The sequence below is a fragment of the Glycine soja genome, chromosome 17 (assembly GCF_004193775.1).
Source record: "Glycine soja cultivar W05 chromosome 17, ASM419377v2, whole genome shotgun sequence".
Classification (NCBI taxonomy): domain Eukaryota; kingdom Viridiplantae; phylum Streptophyta; class Magnoliopsida; order Fabales; family Fabaceae; genus Glycine; species Glycine soja.
The window spans coordinates 9,853,776-9,873,828 of record NC_041018.1 but is presented as its reverse complement, the minus strand read 5'-3'; the positions used below and the strand labels follow the sequence as shown (position 1 = coordinate 9,873,828).

The following is a 20,053-nucleotide window of genomic DNA, read 5'->3' as shown; positions in this document are numbered from 1 at the left end:
AATTTAGGGTTGTCCAAGAGAATCAAACTAAATTGAACCATGGCATATCCAAAGGTATATGGAAACAAGATAACCAATGGGAAATAGAAACTAAACTAGATATTAAGAGTTTCCCTCAACAAATAGACACCATTATCAGACAACATATTTATTATTTAGGTCCATGTGAAGAAGAATGGCACATGTGATATATTTCTCCATAGAGATCAAAACAAATATATGAATTTAAGTTAATAAGAGAATATCTTACAACCAAAGTCAATTGGGAATGTTTTGCTAAAATTTGTAACTATACAAGATACCGACACACAACTAGTCACCCAAGGTAACTACAACAAACACCCATAAACAAGCAACTATGTTATGCAAATAAACAAGATATCCAGAGGTGCATAGAAACTAAATCAAGTATTGAGTGTCTGATTCAATGGTCTTAATATGGAAACATATTCACATCAATTTTACAAACGGAATCGCTACATGGAACTAGCTATAAAAGAGAACAACTACTAACCACATGTTAACACAAAGGATAAAGAATTGTGTCCCTTAACCAAGTGATTTAGGTTCAAATTTTGACATTGAGTATGGAATAAACCATGTTGGGTGGGGAATACACCTTGTATGCACTCACAATCCTAACAGAGATTGGACATTGCTTCTGATGGTAAATACTTTGTACCAATATCATTGTCAGAGAAAAAAAAAGAATAAATACTATCAATATTGTATTGGACTTTTAATTAAAAAACAACAACACATGATCTATCATAAAAGCATATTAGAATAACAAATATAATATTAGTGCAATCCAATTAAAATATGTTAAAAATATATGAATGTCAAATTTTATATTTATTGGTTATGATTCATACTCATTCATGTGAAAACTATCAATCAAGTTCTCAATTCTTTTCTAGGAGATATAAATACCAATGCAATCCAATTAAATATGCTACAAAAAAAGGAATAAATCTATTGAGCGTGACAGAGAAAGGATCGGGAGTCTGAGTGTGCATTATGTCACAAATTTATTGAAATTAACATATATTTAGGTTAGAGCCATAAACAATCATAAATTTACACAAATTAATATTGAAAAAACATAAACCTAAGGAAATGAAGTACAAGAGGAGAAAAAAGGAGATAAATCCTAACTACAATGACGAGGTGGAGGACAAGAGTGAAGACATGATTTTGGTGACAAAGAATGTGACTATTGAGGGTTTCTATCATGTTTTTTTTAGAAGTAATGATATTCATATTTGTAAAATTCCTAATTGTGGACAACTTACACATTACGACACTTTACACAAAGACACTACACTCAACATTATTGTATGTTAATACCCTTTATTAGTCATAACTCTATGTAAGTAGTTATTTCCTACATCTCGAAAATCAGCTCTGATAATTTTTAGGATCAATGACTGTCCCACAGACCAACATGAAACTTTTTAGTGTGTTTTGTCTGCACTCGCATATTTTTTGAGAAACTTTTGAGAAGGTCACCTATTTCATCATAATTGCCACAAGTCAAACACACTTAAATATAAAGTTCTTAAGTGATGAATTATAAAAATGTAGGTGCATATTGTCTTTACAAGTAATATCAATTAATTCATTTAAATCATCGTTGACTATAAAATCTTGTGCTTGCACAAACTACGAATCCCGCTCATCTTGGTGTAATTCGCTTGAAATGTTATAATATTTTTTGTCATTTGAAGAAATGATGCAAAAGGTTATTATTTCCATATTATTTGTTTATATTAGTCATTTTATTCTCTATAAGTAAAACATTTTAAAAAGTAATGATTCTAAAATATAGTATATTTTTTATTATTAACAATTTTAAAATTATATATATATATACATCTAAATCTAATCTAAATTATATATAAATGCAAATATATTTACAATAATAATATTTTTGAAAACAAAGTATAAACAAAATATATATGAAGCCAAATGTTTGTACAAATCAAAATAGTATAATATATATATATAATAGAAATATATATACATATATACTAATATATAGAATTCTCTTTCTCTCTCAAAAAAATACTAATATATAAAAAATTGACTGATAGCCTACTAATAAAATTTCGTAAACCAAGGAAATATCAGCCCGACGCGCAGGAGGAGAGCGCGTGGGAGAAGGTAACTGGTAAACGCGCTTTGGGCAGTGTGGGTTGCCCTAATCGGATGCGAACGAGAACTGGTTCTCTTATCCTGTGAAACCGTCATCATAAATTCATATATCATCAGCCTCAGCCATGTCTTATTCGCTCTTGCACCTCCTCTTCCTTCAGCAACTACGATCTTCGATAGTGATTTATCAGATTCTTCCTTTGCGGTAACCGATCAGTTCGCTTTTCCCTCTCCCTTTCAGATCTGCATTTTTTTTCTTCTCCCGATTCATCTATGTATTTGTGCCCTAATTCTTTGCTTCGTTCGATTTCAGGTCGAATCATGGAGCCCATGGACATCGTTGGTAAATCAAAGGAAGACGCTTCGCTTCCTAAAGGTTTTCCCCTCCGCTCTCCTCTATGCGTGAATTTGATTGAAAAGTTAGTGTGTAGTTATTATATTCATATCGAGGTTCTCTGGAATCAGTTTGTTATTTGCACAGGTGAATTTTGTTTTTCTGGAGATTGCTGAAAAAAATAACATAAATTGTCTGAAATACGTCTAGGTTTTTGTGACATCGTAGGGCTAATTTCTCGTAATGCATTTTTTTTCTTTGGAAATGCTGAATACGAGTTTTTAGCAAGCTAAGTGACTTGATATAACCGTTTTTAAACTGCATTCCGAGTGAGATCATAATCAATTTCAGAAACTATGTTTCTGATTGATATACATTGGCAATTCAGCATTGCATATCATATATAGCAAAACATAGACGTGTTGAGTAGCTTAGGCGCTTTCCCTTCCATGTGGTTTTCCAATGGTAATTAGTTATTCATGAACTTCATTTATATGGAATGTGAAAAGTTTATTGTGCTGTAAAAAAGAAGAATTGCCCTTCAGTAAGAAGGATTTCTGAGCATGTCGAATTAGGTATTTTATTATTTAGATTTTGCATGACGAAGATACATGGATGGATTGGAAGAAAAGTTAACTTCCAATGAAATCTGAGCATGTTGAATTGACTCAATCTGTTTAGATATTTTGTGCTGTTTATCATTTCTGATTAAAAAAGGCCTTGCCCTTTTTTGTAAGTCCTGATTTGATAGCCAGCAACTGTACTGTAGTTTCATGAAGTTTGTACTATTTGCTGATGAAGTTTGGTTTTGCAATTATAATTAGTTAATATTTCTTGCATGCGCTTTTCTTGTTATCAAATTTTAAAGCTTTTAAGTGAATTGTGGTCTTATCAAAACGATCTCTTTTTAACATTAAGAGGAGTGCTAGCGGCATTCTCTCTGACACTCTCTTTATGATACTCTTTCTATGATTGGTTAGAATTTATTGAAAATCACCAATTTGGGTAGGTTTTACTTCTCATTTAATATAAATCAGGAGAGAGAAACATTAATTGAGAAACAAAACCTACCAAAATTAATGATTTTCAATAAATTCTAACCAGTCACAGAGAAAATATCCAAAAGAGAGTGTTAGAGAAAGTGTCGCTAGCACTCTTCCAATGTTAATCATCAGAAGACCAGTTACTTTTTTTTGAATAGGTTTAATTGACAAAATGCTCCTAATTAATAATCAATAGTGATGTTTGGTTACTTTAATTTTTATTATACTTGATAGTCAATTTCAATGTTTTCTCTTTCTTGGCAATGCATTGCTGTTCTATTGCTTACTGAGTCTCTGATTTTTTGGCAGCAACAATGACAAAAATTATTAAAGAGATGTTACCCCCAGATGTACGTGTTGCAAGAGATGCCCAAGATCTATTGATTGAGTGTTGTGTAGGTCAGAATTTTGTTTCCATTATATTGTATTTGATTTGTTGACTTGATTCTTTTAGTTCAAGCTATATTTAGGGTCTAAATTCAAGTGTGCATCTTAGTTGCACAAAATTGATGATTTTGCTATTGCTATTTTTCTGATGTCTGTTAAGTTTAACTGCCAAGCTTTTGGCATGGATTATAAGCAGAACTGTCAATTACACACTATAGTGGCACTATACCGCTGTGCTGCGGCTATGTCCCCCCACCCCAATTGAAGCCCATCCGATGAAGCTTTTGCCCTTGGGATGGTGTGAATTGAAGTCCATTCACGGCTATTTGCGGCATCAGCGGGCACAACTTTGATTAATGATTGAAAACGCCTGTGTACCCCCACAATACTGCATTGTATAAGGTTTATTTTGGGGGCTATTTTGGTTATTTTGCTTCCCTTAATTTTAGGTTTGAAATCGAACTCTATTTTAAAATAATCTCACTTGATTAATGGCTCATGGTTCTATGTAATTTGTAGGATCGAGTTTCTACTCCAATCTAAGGTTTGTGTCCTTGTGTCTTTGAAACATGACCATTATTCTTTGACACCATATCTGGCCGTTTCTGATGTTTTCCGGCACCTTCCTGGTGTTTCTGGCCTTTCTCTGGCACTATCTCCGATGTTCTGCCCATTCATTTTGTTGCAGTAAAAGTCTCACACACAGTTCTTTCTTGATTTGATCTATGTTTGGTGTTACCTAACCCTAACATATTGTATGAGCTGTGAATTACTAGAATCTATATTCTAATAATATCATTAGTAATAAGCACTTTTGAACTTGCTGTCTAATTGTTTGCTTGTGTATCTATGTTATAGATTAGACATGCAAAACATGTATTTCATTTCTTATATTGTCTGAAAATTTGGGCTTAGATCCCAATTAGTGTTTCCTGCTTCATATTCTTGACTTTTCTTAATGATTAAGATGTTGATGGTTGATTTGTCATTGTAGAGTTTATAAACCTTGTCTCGTCAGAATCCAATGAAGTCTGTAATAGAGAGGATAAACGGACAATTGCACCTGAGCATGTATTGAAGGCTCTACAGGTATTTGTCCATCCTTTGTATCTCTAAAGCTCTGCATGTGGATATTGCCCACTTTGTATCTGAGTGTTCATAGAAACTAATGACACCATGCATTATTTTTGGTGGTGTTATGTTTGGTTGTGAAATATTTCATCTGGCAAAGGTTTCTTAATGATGCTGTTTAAGGAAGTTGAGTTGAAAGGATTCAAGATTAATTATTAATATTAACAATTTTTTATTTTATCTCTTTACGGAAATTTCTGTGCAAGCATTTATGTCTTCATGGTCAAAATTGCCATAATAATACAAATCATTGCACTCTTATCTATAATGAAACCGAGCACGTGTTGCTAACACCTGAAATTGAAATACTTAGTGCCTGATTAGGCTGTCCTTTGTTGATTACAGATTTATTAATTGATCTCACTAAATGTTGTTTCCGCTTACCAGACAATAAAAATTTGATGCTCAATACTCATAAGATATTACCTTATGAATAATTTTATATCCTGCTAATACTTCGCAATAAAAAGAGTTAAATGAAAAAGTAAATGCATTTACTATCTTAGAAACATAAAGAAACATGCTTTCTTCATCTAGTAAGTTGGAGGATGTTGTAATTATTTCTAGCTTACCCTGAAGCCAAAGTAGTTGTTGGACTTTCCCTTAGAAAAAAGTCTATTATGGTTTTCTGCAGAATTTTGATAATAGATCATAGCAATATGCATGCTTTCTACTATATATTCTACATTTATATTTTAGCCATTAGGAGTGCCTTAATTAAAAAGAAAAATATCATTTCTATTAGAATGAATTATTTCAATTCTATTGTTAGAAGTGTTCCAAACTCTGCATAGGTTCATTGGATGTTTTTAAACATACCACATACCTGTTTTTGATTTTGTTTATTGATTTGCACCTTTCATCCCCAGGTTCTAGGATTTGGTGAGTACATTGAAGAAGTTTATGCAGCATATGAACAGCACAAACTGGAGACCATGGTAATTGTTAATATTAATGACTCATATGCATGTTGAATACTTGAGTTGTACAATACAACTTTACATATTCGCTCTCTTCTATCCCTTGGCCCACCATCTTAATTTCATTATTGGGGGTGAACACTTGAAAAGTAATAGTGTGAAAGTGGAGTGCTCCCTCAGATGAATCATGTTTGGTTGTTTATCTGACCATCTTGAACAATATTTGGGAAGCTGAATTTCTGGTTTTCAAACTGGGGTCAGATGAAAGATTGACTGTCTTGGGGGAGCACCTGCAGGACTCGTTGATGACTTGATGGTCCTCTAAAGAAGTCCCCAAACTAATCATGGGCTGGAAAGATCTTAATGGGCTGGTAATCTGACTTACCTTTCCACTTCTTTCCTCTCCATTGGGTGTTTCCAACATCCTGTTGAGAGCATAGCCTGTGTTGCGGTTGGCTGTTAAAATTGAAATTATCTATGAATCATTAGTAGTTTTTATTGTCCTATGCCTGTAGATATTTTAGGTATTCCATCAAACTCAAAAGTAAATAATTGGGTGTTCTAAGGTTGTGGCATAAGAATGTTGATCCTTCCAGGTTCAATTGAGTTCATGAATGATCTGGATTTCACTACATCAATACCCTCAGGCTATTAAGAGTCTGGAGGGACTGTATCGCTGATCAGTTAATTTGGAAAGTGAAATTTGAGCAAGTTAATTACTTTTGTATATGGATTTACTTTGGAAAAGAGAAAAACTATTTTCTGATTATTTTTTTTTTGTCTTCCAGCAGGACTCTTTAAGAGGGGGTGGTGGTGGTGGTAAATGGAACAATGGAGCTGAGATGACTGAGGAAGAAGCATTAGCAGAGCAGCAAAGGATGTTTGCTGAGGCACGTGCTAGGATGAATGGTGGAGCCATTGCTTCTAAGCAGCCAGATGCTGACCAAAGTTTAGATAGCTAACTTTAGGATCTTTATTGAAGCATAGGCAAGCACCACCCTGACTCCTCCTGTCTGTGCTTTCAATTAGCTCGATTGTGTACAAAAACCGTTCACTAGTTTGCCGGCCTATGTGGATGTGCTCATTTGTATTCTATCGATGAATCCATATTTGTAAGTCAATGTAATTAGTGAGAGATCATGAAAACCCTTTCGTTTAGCATTTACTTGTAATTATTTAATTTACTTTTTGTATCTTCTACATACTAACAACTCCTAGCTTGATTCTGACAGTAGCTATATGTTAGATTGTAACAAATTATTAAATATGTAGAAGCAATGGTGTTCTGTTTATTTGTTTACCTTTGATGAATACCGGGAATCTTGAAACTGAGGCATATCAGTTCAACCTTGCTCAGTTGTTTGTATACACGTAAATGTGATTATGTAAACTATAACCTGAGCTTGATAATCGCTGTCTCCCTGTCTTTTGAGGAAATCATTTCCTCAGATAAATATATTTACGGATATCCATATCAAGTTCTCGAGTAGTTCCCCACCCTCATCTTCAATTCCGCATGAGCTCTAGCTCTAGCAAACCTAAATCTAATTAAAGTTTGAAAGATTATGTAGAGCCAAACTTTAAGTGTCAATTTTCATAATGAGTTAAACCTTAAATGTCAATTTTCATCACAGGGTAATAGGATTGAGTGCTTAGGGGACTAACTTACAATGAGGTGTCAGTTCGTAAATACGTGTAATGTAGTCTCTGTCGCCAACATGTGCCACGAGAAATCAGTAATGGTTAACCTGATGTCACCATGGTGCTCCTTTGCACTAGAAGACATGGATGCAGCAGAAGAGTGTGATAAGGGCATGTCGAATTTCAACAGTGATGGCTTTGTGTTTTGTTTGTTCTTACTTTAGTTTATTTTAATCTTTTTTTACCGTTCTGGGGCACCAAGTCAAAAGAGTTTAGTCAAGCACAATCGCACAAGGCTCTCCCTCTCTCTCCCCCTGTCCCACAAGAAAGTGAAATAACAAACACATTGTCTCCTTAGATTCCTTTCTTTTCTATTTGAAGCGCACTCTATCCCAGTCTCTCTCTGATTTCCTATATCAGCTGGTGGGACACTGGTTATGTTTCTTTTGTCAGGATTCTCTTGCTCTCACTATATCAAGGAGGAGAGGGGAGATGGCTACTAGAATAACAAAGAAAACAATTAAATAAACCTAAAAGCCCAACATATCTATCCATCCCCAACAGTAAAAGAAGAAACCGGATTCATACTCTCTCCCTCCCCTCTGTCTCTCTTTACCACCGGACCTGCTTTTAAAGCTTGTTCTTCCTCTTTCACATGAAGACACTAGTCATGGACTCATCAACCCCTCGACCTCAACCTCAACCTCAACCTCAAGACTCATCCTCCTCCAAGAGGCACTTCCACTGGACCAACAAGGTTGGAAATGAAGACCCCCAACTCCTCCCCACTTCAGAAACAATGTCCAAAATCATAGAAGAAGACACAAACACAAAGGAAGAAGAAGAACAAGAAGATGACAAGGCTGTTCCACTTCCTGGCCCTGCAGCCACTTCTCAAGCAGCAGCAACAAAGAGAAAGCTTCAAGCAGTGGCAATCTCAAGGCTCCGCTCTGTTCTCACTGTATTCAGCAAGAACCGTTCCAACCTCCCCTTCGGCCTCGGCTCCAGAGTTGTTGGCACCCTCTTCGGCTACCGCCGTGGCCACGTGCACTTCGCCTTCCAGAAGGACCCCACCTCCCAGCCCGCCTTCCTTATTGAGCTCGCGACGCCAATCAGCGGACTAGTCCGTGAAATGGCGTCGGGGCTGGTGCGAATTGCTTTGGAGTGTGACAAAGACAAAGACTCAGAGAAGAAGAAGACCCTGAGGCTGCTTCAGGAGTCCGTCTGGAGGACTTACTGCAACGGTAAAAAATGCGGCTTTGCCACCAGGAGAGAATGCGGTGCCAAAGACTGGGACATACTTAAGGCAGTGGAGCCAATTTCAATGGGTGCAGGTGTTTTGCCTAACAGTGATGGAGCCGATGGTGAAGTCATGTACATGAGGGCAAGGTTTGAGAGAATTGTTGGGTCCAGAGACTCTGAAGCTTTCTACATGATGAATCCTGACAGCAATGGAGCACCTGAACTCAGTATTTATTTGCTTAGAGTCTAGTACTATGATCTGTTTAGTTATTTATACTTTTAACTTTCTTTCTTTCTTTCTTTCCCTTTTTTTAGTTTGTTCTTTGTGGATGTTAAGCACTAGGCTATTCCTATACTACCTGTTTAGCTCCTTAATCATGAACAATGGTGACCTAGTTTTCTTCAGCTTATTTTTCTTTTTTTCCCCCTCTTCTTTCAGGAAGAAGTAGGGTTTCTGTTTTTTTTTTTTTGGAGGGGGGGGGGGGGGGGTAGGATAGGTGGGTAGGGTAAAGGCAGAGGGGGAATTTAATTGTGGGTAACCAATAGTTACTTTACAGGGTGATGGTGGTGTGGGTGGGTCATGAAAGGTGTATGTATATGTATGTATGTATAGTTTCCTTTTCCAAATCCTTTTATCAGTGGATGAGACGGAGGTTAATGCAGACTCATCATTGTCTTCTCCATTTTTTTAATTTGGTTTTATTAGTTTTTGCTGCAACTTCCTTGCGCCGTGTTGTTTTATTTGATTCCACTTGATGACTTAGTTGCCTTTTTTGTACTGTTCTTCCTCACGCTCTCTTTTTTCTCATTTATTTTTTCTTTTTTGCTTGATGATTATTAATTCAGTCCCCCATATTTAAGTGCTGCTTGGACTTGTAAAATTTAAGAGTTCACGCCTATTATTGGAGTTTATATTAATATTGGTCGTTCTATCTCTTTCACAGACCATTGTTACTCTAAATGGTTAAACATTTTTACTGGAGACTATTATGTCAGTTCTATGCTATTGATATGTAAATTATGATACTTGCCTACTTGGTTTGCTTTGGTGTAGAGGCAGATTGTCATACGAGAATCTCACTTCCTCACCCCTCTCTCCCTTTGTGCGCATTTTTGGATGATAACTTTATCATTATTTGATTTGAGTGCCGTTTCATTTGTTTTCTTATGCTCTTCTTTCCCTGTTTAGTTAGGATTCTTTTATCAGCTCGTTCTTTTAATCCAACACAATTTCAGTATTTTGGTCTAAAAGTTAAGATAGTTCCAATGATTGCTTTTTATGCATATTTTTGTTTGTGAAGTGATCCCAAGAATTTTTGTTAATGCCTAATCATAGAAGTCATCAAAAGCAAAAAAATAAGAAAAGAGAAAAAGAAAATTCATATTCGGATACTAACAATCTGACAACAGACCCCATCTTTTCCTCATTTTTCCTTTGTTTATACACTCGATCACTTGCTTTTCCTCTTGTTGACTGCTTTTCTTTTGTTTGCCTAATTCAAATCGGAAACATACTCACCAGGTTGTGATTCTTAGTAATTTGTGCAAGCTAACTGTAGACTATATAGCCCACTACCCTTTTGTGGTTTTTTTTTCTCTCACCTATATTTTCTTTCAAAGGCAATCATATTCAAGTTACATTTGAACACTAAGTATGTACTTGAAAATCAGTTGAATCTAACTCAATAGACTTTGAGATGAAAGTTATAACATAGTTATTTCGAAATTTTTGCATTGAAACATGTAATTTTTCCGTTCAACATGTTTTAACGCTAATTCAAATACATCCTTGTGTTTGGAAACCTATTTGCATATGCAAATGTAAGTTTCCACATTCTAAAGCACAAAAATAGGAAACAATAATTTGTTATTTTTATGTTGAACGGAAGTTTGAAGGTTTGCAACTTCAAACCAAACACACTAAGCATAAGCATGTGTTTGGATTGTGGTTATAGCAACCCAACTTATGTTTCAAAGAAGCAACAAAGGACACGTTTGTGCGGTGAAGTCCCATTGGATTTGTGCTGCCGTAAATCTACCATTAAAACAAACAAAAGGTAAATACTTCTAATACGAGTTCAAGTCTTCATTTCATTACATTGCAAGAGATCAGTTCCTTTTGCTAGAACTATCTCCATAAGTACTGCCCTTTTTATTAAATCCAAAAAAGAAAATCCTTTACCTGGATAATTTGATCATAATAGTAATCATTCGTTTTACCTTTCCCCTCCTAGTTTTCAGGCTTTAGAAAATTCCTACTATTTCCCTGCAACTTACGAGAGAAAAGATTGAAGATGAAGAACAAACATATGTGGCTTACAGCTAGGACAAAATAAAATTCTCAAGATATCTTTCACCGAAACCAAAGTCCTTTTGGTTTTTTTAATCATCCAGTCATCATTCTTCCAAAGATATAAAAGCTAGTGGCTTCACATAAAGTTGAACCACTGATTTACACATCATTATTGCTCAAATTAGTGCACCAAAACCTTCTCTCAACCCAACAACTGAGAAAAGAAAAATAGTACTAGAAATTGGAATAATGCCTTAAGGTTGTCTGTGGTACATGACCATAGGTCATTACAAAATCCAACTTGTTTGGTCTTTTACATTTGTAATTGTATATATATATATATATATATATATATATATATAGTCCGTACTTGTGAACCAATTATGAGCTTAATGGCTAACTAATTTATTTCAATAAAACCAGACGAATGAATGAAAGTATGTGTGATCCACCGTGGGTACGAAAGTGGGGGCTACGTGTCAAATAGACTAATTATAATTGAGGAATCACTTCAGAGTTCAGATTGATATGATGTGTATGTTTTCTTTTGATCAGGCAGGAGAGACTTTTCTCCTACCAGGTTTGAATTTGAGTAACAAACTAAGCATTCATAGGTACCACTTGATGTAAATCAAGTGAGCAAAAGGCTCACACGTACACTTACATGGTACGTTGGAAATTAAAACAACCACCCCAAATAATGGCTCCATGGCAGGATCACGTATTTTCCTACAGGTTATATATATCATATGCTGTTTTGGGGGTCTACTTGAATAGTACCAGATTTCATAACACGGTTCCAACTGTGGATGAAATTTAGCCTTGGAAAATTTCATTAGATGACCAAGGATAATTTCGTTTGCGTGGATAGATAAGTTTGTCTAGCAGAAATCGACGAGTGAATGTTTGTGTTCCATTCCTTTTTTCTTTTCTTTTTTTTTCCTTCTTTCTTACAAAGACATATTTAGCAATAATTAGTTGAGTTTAGCAATAAGCCACTTTAGGAATTGCTTATTGCTCCCTGACTTAGCCATATCCACATTACAAGAGTGGTTACACAGGTTACGCAAACAACATGCTAATTACGGGGGAATTAATCCAATAATGTGAGTGGAATTAGTTCCCTTTAGCTACTATCAACTTTCAACACCTATAAATAATAGAAACCAACCCCATGTAGATATGCTATCTTTCCACTCTATTGTTAGATTCCTTGAATCGTTACTAACTTGGGTGTTGAAACTTAGAATCTCTCCTTGTAGGAACTTCCCTTTCAACCACTAGAGAGTAGAGAACTCAACACCAAAGAGCAGAACCCCTAGCTATGACCTAGGACCGAGGAACAATTTGAGGTACTCTAGAGTTGCTCAACATATCAATTACTTGTTGAGAACTATGCTATTTTTCTAAGAAAATTATATTTAAGTTACTAAGGAATGGAATCATGGAAATTGTTATTGAAGAGTTTACCGTTTGCCTCTCTCCATTCTATAATTAAACTCCCTATACAATGTGAATTGACCTTGAGGCCACGTACACTCTAAATGTAGTGGTTCGAATCCTCTGCATTCTAATTAGCAATTTCATTTGGTGAGATATCTATTGATATCTAGAAGTTATAACTAGTACATTTGCAAATTGCAGCACATTACGCGGGTATTTTTTAATATAAATTAAATTTATGGATAAAAATTAAATAGAATAGTATATGTTTTCATTATTAATAATACAATGTTCTATCCTATTAAATATAACTAAATTAAAGATTAAATTTTCAAAATTGGGGGGAAACTTTATAAATAAATTATTAAATCCAAGTTACCTTTTTTATTGATATGACATATCAAAATTCAAAATCTATTACATATCAAGTTCAAATTTTAAATCAAATTAAAATTAAGAAATAATGTTTAAAAAATAACATTTTTTATTACAATCATAGTAACATGTCATTTCTTTTTACAAAATTTGTAAATCCTTGTATAGCTTTAGTAAGTTTACCATTTGATAGATGAATTTGACCCCACGCCCTCCTTTTTTGGATTATGGATGTTAAGCTAACTTATCTAATATCTATTATATTGTCTTTTCCTAATTGCCTTTAACAATCACCAACCTAATCGCTATTGAATTTGTAGGATGTATCCGCCATAAATGCACGTTGGTTTTATCTAACTTCCGTTTTTTGATCATACGTTATTCCGAAAGATGATTAGATTTTTAAGTCTTCGTCATGTATCCAAATAATGTTAATGTTGGTTAATTAGAGGAGCCCAAAATATCCGACACTAGAATCATAATCATTTTATAAAATTATTGCTGTGTATGAGTGTAATACAAAACGTCCACATTACTTGGTTTTGTATACTTTCAAGTTGGTCATTCTTTAAATTTTTAAACAAGTTAGTAGAAATATAAATTTGCATGCATGAGATTATCCATGTGAACACTTTTAAACCCTTCAATTTGTCCTATCATTTACTTTAGGCTTAATTATATTTTTTATTTTTAATTTTTTAAATTTTGGTGAATTTTATTCTTAATTTTTTAATGTGACGCATTTTACCTCTAACATGTTCTTAGGAGAGCTATCCCATCATATGGTGGATAAGTTCACAAGGAGAATGTGACAGCATTGCACACCTCAAGTTTGGAATCGTCATACAAATTCCTGTCTATTAACTATAACTATTTGTTTTTTTTTCAATATAATGATTTTTCTTATTTCAAATAGTACAATTGAGAACAAACATTCAACATAAAAAAACTAGTTGAAGAGGATATGATTGCCCAAATCATTACAAGGAGACTTTTAAACATAAACCCTACCGATGTGAGATGTCAACACGCCTTCACAAGACAGAAGAACTTAGAAACATCAAAGCCTAACAGGAAATTAATTTAAGGAGCATCACCAGCCCATAGACAAATTCTTACAAGAATATAGGTGTATCTAGATTGAAAAAACAAAGAATGTACATATATGATAAATATGGTGTGGGGGTAGGAAGGTAGTGAATGAAAAAGCAGGAGAGCATAAATAAAAAGATGGCCACAAAGGAGGAGAGCATATAAAGCGTGCAATGATCTTTCTCTATATAAATACTGTACTTCACTGTGCTCTGGCAACTTCCTTTCCACTGCCTCATAAAAATCACTTAACTTAAATATTGGGTTTTTGACGAGCAAAACCAGGCTGAAACAAACAAGAAACATGGATAAGTTTGTCAGAATTTTCTGGGATAATTTGGACTAATATATTGATTAGTGTCTAGTGAATTTGTTGTGTAAAAATGAGTTGATTATGTTCGAAACCAATTGGTAAGTGTACAAGAACCAAGTAACCTAGCATCCATGCTGGGTAGAAACTAGGATTACTATTCATAACACTCTGATTACGTACTTCTACCATCAAGTGTGTATAGGAGTAAAGAGTAGAAAATCTTATTCTTGACACAGAAACGTCTAACACTTGTGTAATCAATTAAATCACATTCTTGGAAAGATGTCTTTGAGAGGTACGAGGTTTATTGTAATTTTCATGGTGTCCTAAATCCTAGTATTAATCCAATTAATTCTAACAAAGTCATCTGCATCAGTTACAGAAGAGGAGAGTGCACACATATGCAGGTGAAAAAAAATAATGGAGGATTAGGAGGGAAGGATCACTGTACCTGAAGAAGCATGGATGGAGGAGGTGCAGCAGGTTCAGCAAGGACATGACTTCTAGTTTTTCTACCATTTACTGTAGTAACTGATGGACTATTAGTTGTGGTTATGTCCCAAAAGCTTCGTTTCTTGGCAGTTGGGGCTGGTGATCTAAAACGTTGACTTGGACTCTTCATCTCACTATTGTTTGGTTCCTTTGGCCGTATGCTAGACCTGGTCACCACTCCCTTCCCCAGTTCTCCAGTTGCTAATGCCTGTTTTCCACCCTTTTGCGAAAGCTCGCGAATAAGATCATCTTTTTGCTTTAGCTGCAAGCTATGATCCTTCCTCATTTTCTCTATCTCTGCCTCTAGTGTTTTCACCGTCCGTTGAAGTGTCTTGATGGTTAGTTCAGCTCCCTTCTGCTTGGTTTCTGGAGTGAAACAAGTTCCAGCCAAGAAAGAGGATCTAGTCCTTCGTTTTTCGATTGGTTGAGCAGAAGTTAGAGGAGTGGAAAGAGGTCCAGCTGAAGGTGGTGGTGTTGGGGAGGAATGGGAAGCTAAGGATTGTGCTTGGAGGGTCAACAATTTCTGTTGATGTTGTGCTAGTTGTATTCTTAATTCACGATTCTCCTTTTGCAGCTCAAGTACCAGCTTGGCCTGGTCAGTTTCTATCTCGGGCACCGGCAATTGATCCTCATTTGCATCACTTACCTGTGTCCACATATATAACATATAACATTATTCAACTTCATCACAAAAAAGTCAGTTTTTAAGGTTTATGTCTCAACATAACATTTGGAGAATCACTAGCTTGAAATGGTGTGAGGATTCAACCTTTGCCCGAATCTCCTTGGCTCTATCAGCCCAATGAACTGTGTTCTGAGTTTCACCAAATGAGAGGTTACTTGGGCTTATGTTTGCAATCATGACAGTGTTACAAGTTCCTCCTAGTGAATCCTTGAGAAGTTGAGTGAGTTTTGAGTTTCGGTATGGAATGTGTTTCTTGCCTTCTACCAGAGAATTAATACAGCTGCTTAGTGCAAGAAGAGACCGGTTTATATTGGCACCCTCAAGAGATCTAAGTGTTCTTTGATCCGTAGCGAGAGCTCTCTCTGACCCTGCAAGATCAATTAATGAGAGCTTACCCACTCGGTTAATAATATTCATTGCAGCATCTCTAACTCGGTATTCTACCACAACCTAGATATAACAAAATATGGTGAACTGGGTTAGTAAGAATAACAAGTCACAGTCACAACATAAAAGATAAAACTTAGAGCAATACCATATGCTATTAGTATCATTCTCTAATCAAAATTAGAGTTTCACATAAGTAGCTCACAAACCTCAATTGCAAATATCATCCAGTTAAAACTCTAATTTTAATTGGAAAGAGTATCAAAGGTACATAAGTAGTGCACCTAAGTTTTATCCAAACATTAAATGGATCATTCACTTTTCCTCAAAACCCTTGACGGTTACCTGCAAAATTGCATGGGAACGGGAAGATGTTTCATTTGCACGAGTTGGTTCTGTGGTTCGGTTCTGATTTCCTTGTTGAAGCAATGCCATCACCTGAAGCAGCAAAGAAAAAAGAAAAGTTAAAAATCCTAAACAAAGGTTCAATTCAAACTTGAAACGGCTGTCTAAAGTTATATTCTTCTAAAAAGGATAGATAAGAACATTACTTCATCCGTTGAATAAGCTCTGTATTGTGTTAGACCGGCCGCCACAATCCCCTACAACACAATTGAGCAAAGTATCATCAGATATCTTTGCACTAGAAATTCGAATCCAAGGCAAACATGACCATTCAATGCTATTCCCTATCAAAAGTTGATCACACATTAGTAGACCAAACTGTAAACAGATTTATACAGCATGAACCATCTACATTCTTTCAAAACTCTTGAATTAAACACATCAACAACCCAACTTGGAGAAGTTAAAAGGGCACCTGTTTATCCTCTCTAAGAACGAGAGGCCTTCCTGGCGAAAGCAAATCCCTAACAGTTTCATTATAAACCTCAAGATAGGACAAATGAACCACATGGTTTCCATCACAACTCCTCTGCCTGATTTTACTGAAAAGATCCTTAATCGCCAAAACCATAACCCCAGGATTCTCCATCGTCCCAAGCATTGTGTAAGTCTTCCCAGCTCCCGTCGCCCCGTAACAGAAAACCGACCCATTCCTCCCTTGCAAAACCGCTTCCACAAGCTCTGAAGTCCTGAAAAATCAAACTCAATGATGAATATTATTATTAAGCATGAAATTGCATAAACACCCTTGTCAACTTGTTAGATAAACTTCTCCCTAAACACTTATTGGATAAGAAATTAAGGTTCTGTTATAGGAAAAGAAAATGAAATAAATTTCTCTAAAAGCTAAAATTAGCTTATTTATAAGCTAATTTGTGGAAGCTTCTTGTATTAGTATCTTCAAAAACTGATTTCAAACTAGCTAAATTTAGTTTGTGAAGAAGTTTATTTAATTTTTTGGTTTATATTTTATTTTCTTAGAAGTGTTGACGGAGAAGTTTATTCAATAAGACCTATATGAAAGTGAGATGAACCCAACATTTTCAATAGGTGAAAATGAACTTATGCAATTCAGGTTCTATATTACGCTGCAAAAGAAGTTCTAACAACAAAACAATGACCATGAACAATTCAAAAATCAAGATTTGTGACTTGTGAGGAACTCACGAGGTGGAATAAACTTCTTGCTGAGTAGCAGAATCTGGAAACGCTGCGTCGAAGGTAAAGTGGCGTCCGCGAAGCCTATTGAGTCTAAGGTAATCGTTTTCATTAGCAAACTCCGTGAGATAAACGTCACGGCGATTAACGACGCTGATGCAGCACCGTGAACCGGCTTCCTTTTCCTTCTTATTCATAGGCCTCACCCTCACAAAAACCATAATCCTGCTGCTCCCAACTTTCCCTCCCTTCTCCGCTTCCACTCTCACCGGCCCCATCGAGAGCTTCCTTGCCACGGTGGCAGACTGAGAAACCGAAACATTATTATTATTTGCTTTCATTGTCTTTCTAGGACACGAGAACGCCACAATTCGATCTGCTCCCACGATTACGTTTTCCTTTGCGTCTTCATCGTTGTTGTTGTCGTTTGATGAGGGAGGTTGGGGTAGGACAAAGGTTCTTGTGATTGTGCTGTTTGGCATTGTGTTCTCTCGCATCACGGCTTTCTCTGAAGGAGGAGGAGGTTTGAAAGTGAAAGACGCGTTTTTGAGAGATGCAGAGGCTTGCTTCTGCTGCTCGTATAAGAGAGTGAGCGTTTTCAGCTTCTCCTTCAGGCCATGGTGCGGGTTTCTCATCCTCGTCGCTGTTGTTGACGATGGATTCACTTCGTTTTCGTTTTCGCCATTGTTGTTGCTGACGCTGATCTGAGACCGCGTTGAAACCGGCATTCTCGGATTTTTGTTGCTACCAAAACATACGTGCTCAGAATGTTTCAGATTCACGAAGTGTACAAAAAAACAAACTTTACGAAGCTGAAAGAAGAAGGAACAGTGATGTTTTGTGTGAGATTTAGAATTTGATTTTGGGTGAATCTGAGGCGTTGATTTGGGAGGGAAATGGACGACTACGGAGTGATATTGGGAATGGGAACTCCGATTTCTGCTAATTGAACTCCTTAAGTTGGTTGACTTTTTCGAATGTTGGGAGTGGAAATAGTAAAAAGGGATGGGTGGTTAGAAGTATGGGATTTGAATCATGCTACGAATGTATCTACGTAACGGTCAAGTGTCAGCGCTCAAACGGTTACATTTGAGTTGGGTGTGGTCCCTGTTTCGAATTTTCCTCAGGCACGAGAATCCTGCCTTAGTCATAAATGACTAATTTAATACCCAAAGCCATAATAATAAATGATAGAATTAGAAATGATACTAGTAATGTATTTTTTACGTTATGGGCTTTATAGTTTTATATTTTTTTAGGTTTAATTGTAATTCTAAGTCTTATGATTTTAAATTTATGATTTTGTTTTTTTATATTTTTAAATTAAGATATTTAATTTTTCTATTTTTCAGAATAAGTAATTTGATAAAAAAAAAGTATATTAAATATTTTTTAATTTATAAATTTTGATAATTTAAAAAAATTAATAAATTTTGAGTAATGATAAATATAAAATAATGTTAATATACTTCACTAAAGTATTTTATTTTATTGTCTTGTCTGTAAATAATTTTAATATATAAATTTAAAAATATTTAATATATAATTTTTTTAATCTTATGTAAACAATTAGAATAAAAATAATTTATATATTAAAGTCAATTTAAAAAAATATTATGTAAATAATTTACATATTAATTTATAAAATTTAATTATAAATTGGTAAAAAATGTATACTGTTTAAAATAGAAACATATAAAATGATATAAAATAAAATAAAAAAACTATATAATAAATATTTATTAATTTATAAATTTCAATAATTTAGAAAAATAATATTAATAATTTTTTAGTAATGATATATAAAAAATAAGATTAACAATTGACTAAATAAAGTAAGTATATATGTCTTATGAACAAAGAATGAGTTTAATTCTTATTAATATATTATTTATTTTTTATTTAATTTAATTTTTTTCACATAAGTGTCATGAAAGATTAAAATTATTTATTTTAAATAATATGAAGATTAAATATCTTAATTTAGAAATAAGAGATCAAAATCATGGATTTGAAATTATAGGGAGACACAAATTATAACTTTTCTATTTTTTTATTATGTTAAATTAATGATGATATTAATTTTAGATTTATTATTATTTTTACGTAAAATAAATTAGGGTATTAATTATTTTGTGACGGTAACAACTCTATATATACATGCTACTAAGATAGGTTTGTTTTCATTTGTTTTGGTAGGAAAATAAAATAAATAACAGAGGACTTGTGATTGTGAAGTATACTGTGTAACTAAGGCGAGTTACAAGAGGAATAATGAATCACGCAAACAATACAGAAAATAGATTAAGACTTGGAGTATAGAACACTTAAAACTTGGTCTGCTAGTTTATGTTTGGGTTAAAAATTATAAACAGGTTTAAATATTTTATTTTTGGAATCTTAAGTTTTAAAAGCAAATCTAATAATTTTGTGAAAATAAAAGAAAATCTAATATTGCTTAAGTTTGCATTTAACTTATGTTATTGATCTAGAAATTTTTCTTAATGGGACTAAGAAATAATTTATATTATTACACAAAAAAAATATGATCAACT

The 20,053-nt window shown here is 34.5% G+C and overlaps 3 protein-coding genes across 4 annotated transcripts; 2 read left to right on the top strand and 1 right to left on the bottom strand.

The window, feature by feature from the left end:
- Positions 1-2,202: 2,202 nt before the first annotated feature.
- Positions 2,203-7,283, top strand: LOC114393633 (protein Dr1 homolog). 2 transcript variants are annotated; one of them, XM_028354999.1, is made up of 6 exons: positions 2,203-2,362; positions 2,471-2,533; positions 3,844-3,933; positions 4,916-5,010; positions 5,922-5,990; positions 6,764-7,283. In XM_028354999.1, the coding sequence occupies exons 2-6, from the start codon at positions 2,479-2,481 to the stop codon at positions 6,932-6,934; spliced, it is 480 nt and encodes a 159-aa protein (XP_028210800.1). In that variant the 5' UTR covers positions 2,203-2,362; positions 2,471-2,478; the 3' UTR covers positions 6,935-7,283. The 2 variants fall into 2 exon arrangements, with proteins under 2 accessions (XP_028210800.1, XP_028210799.1); XM_028354998.1 differs by having other exon boundaries at positions 6,761-7,283.
- Positions 7,284-7,617: 334 nt separating this feature from the next.
- LOC114393632 (protein MIZU-KUSSEI 1-like) lies at positions 7,618-9,519 on the top strand. Its single transcript, XM_028354997.1, has one exon. It carries the CDS (start codon positions 8,269-8,271, stop codon positions 9,103-9,105), a length of 837 nt encoding a protein of 278 aa, XP_028210798.1. The 5' UTR covers positions 7,618-8,268; the 3' UTR covers positions 9,106-9,519.
- A 4,381-nt stretch (positions 9,520-13,900) lies between these two features.
- Positions 13,901-18,486, bottom strand: LOC114392057 (kinesin-like protein KIN-8A). Its single transcript, XM_028353094.1, has 7 exons — positions 17,508-18,486; positions 16,756-17,029; positions 16,487-16,537; positions 16,281-16,373; positions 15,633-15,998; positions 14,823-15,509; positions 13,901-14,344 (listed from the first exon to the last, which is right to left on the bottom strand). Exons 1-7 carry the CDS (start codon positions 18,224-18,226, stop codon positions 14,312-14,314), a joined length of 2,223 nt encoding a protein of 740 aa, XP_028208895.1. The 5' UTR covers positions 18,227-18,486; the 3' UTR covers positions 13,901-14,311.
- Positions 18,487-20,053: the final 1,567 nt, after the last annotated feature.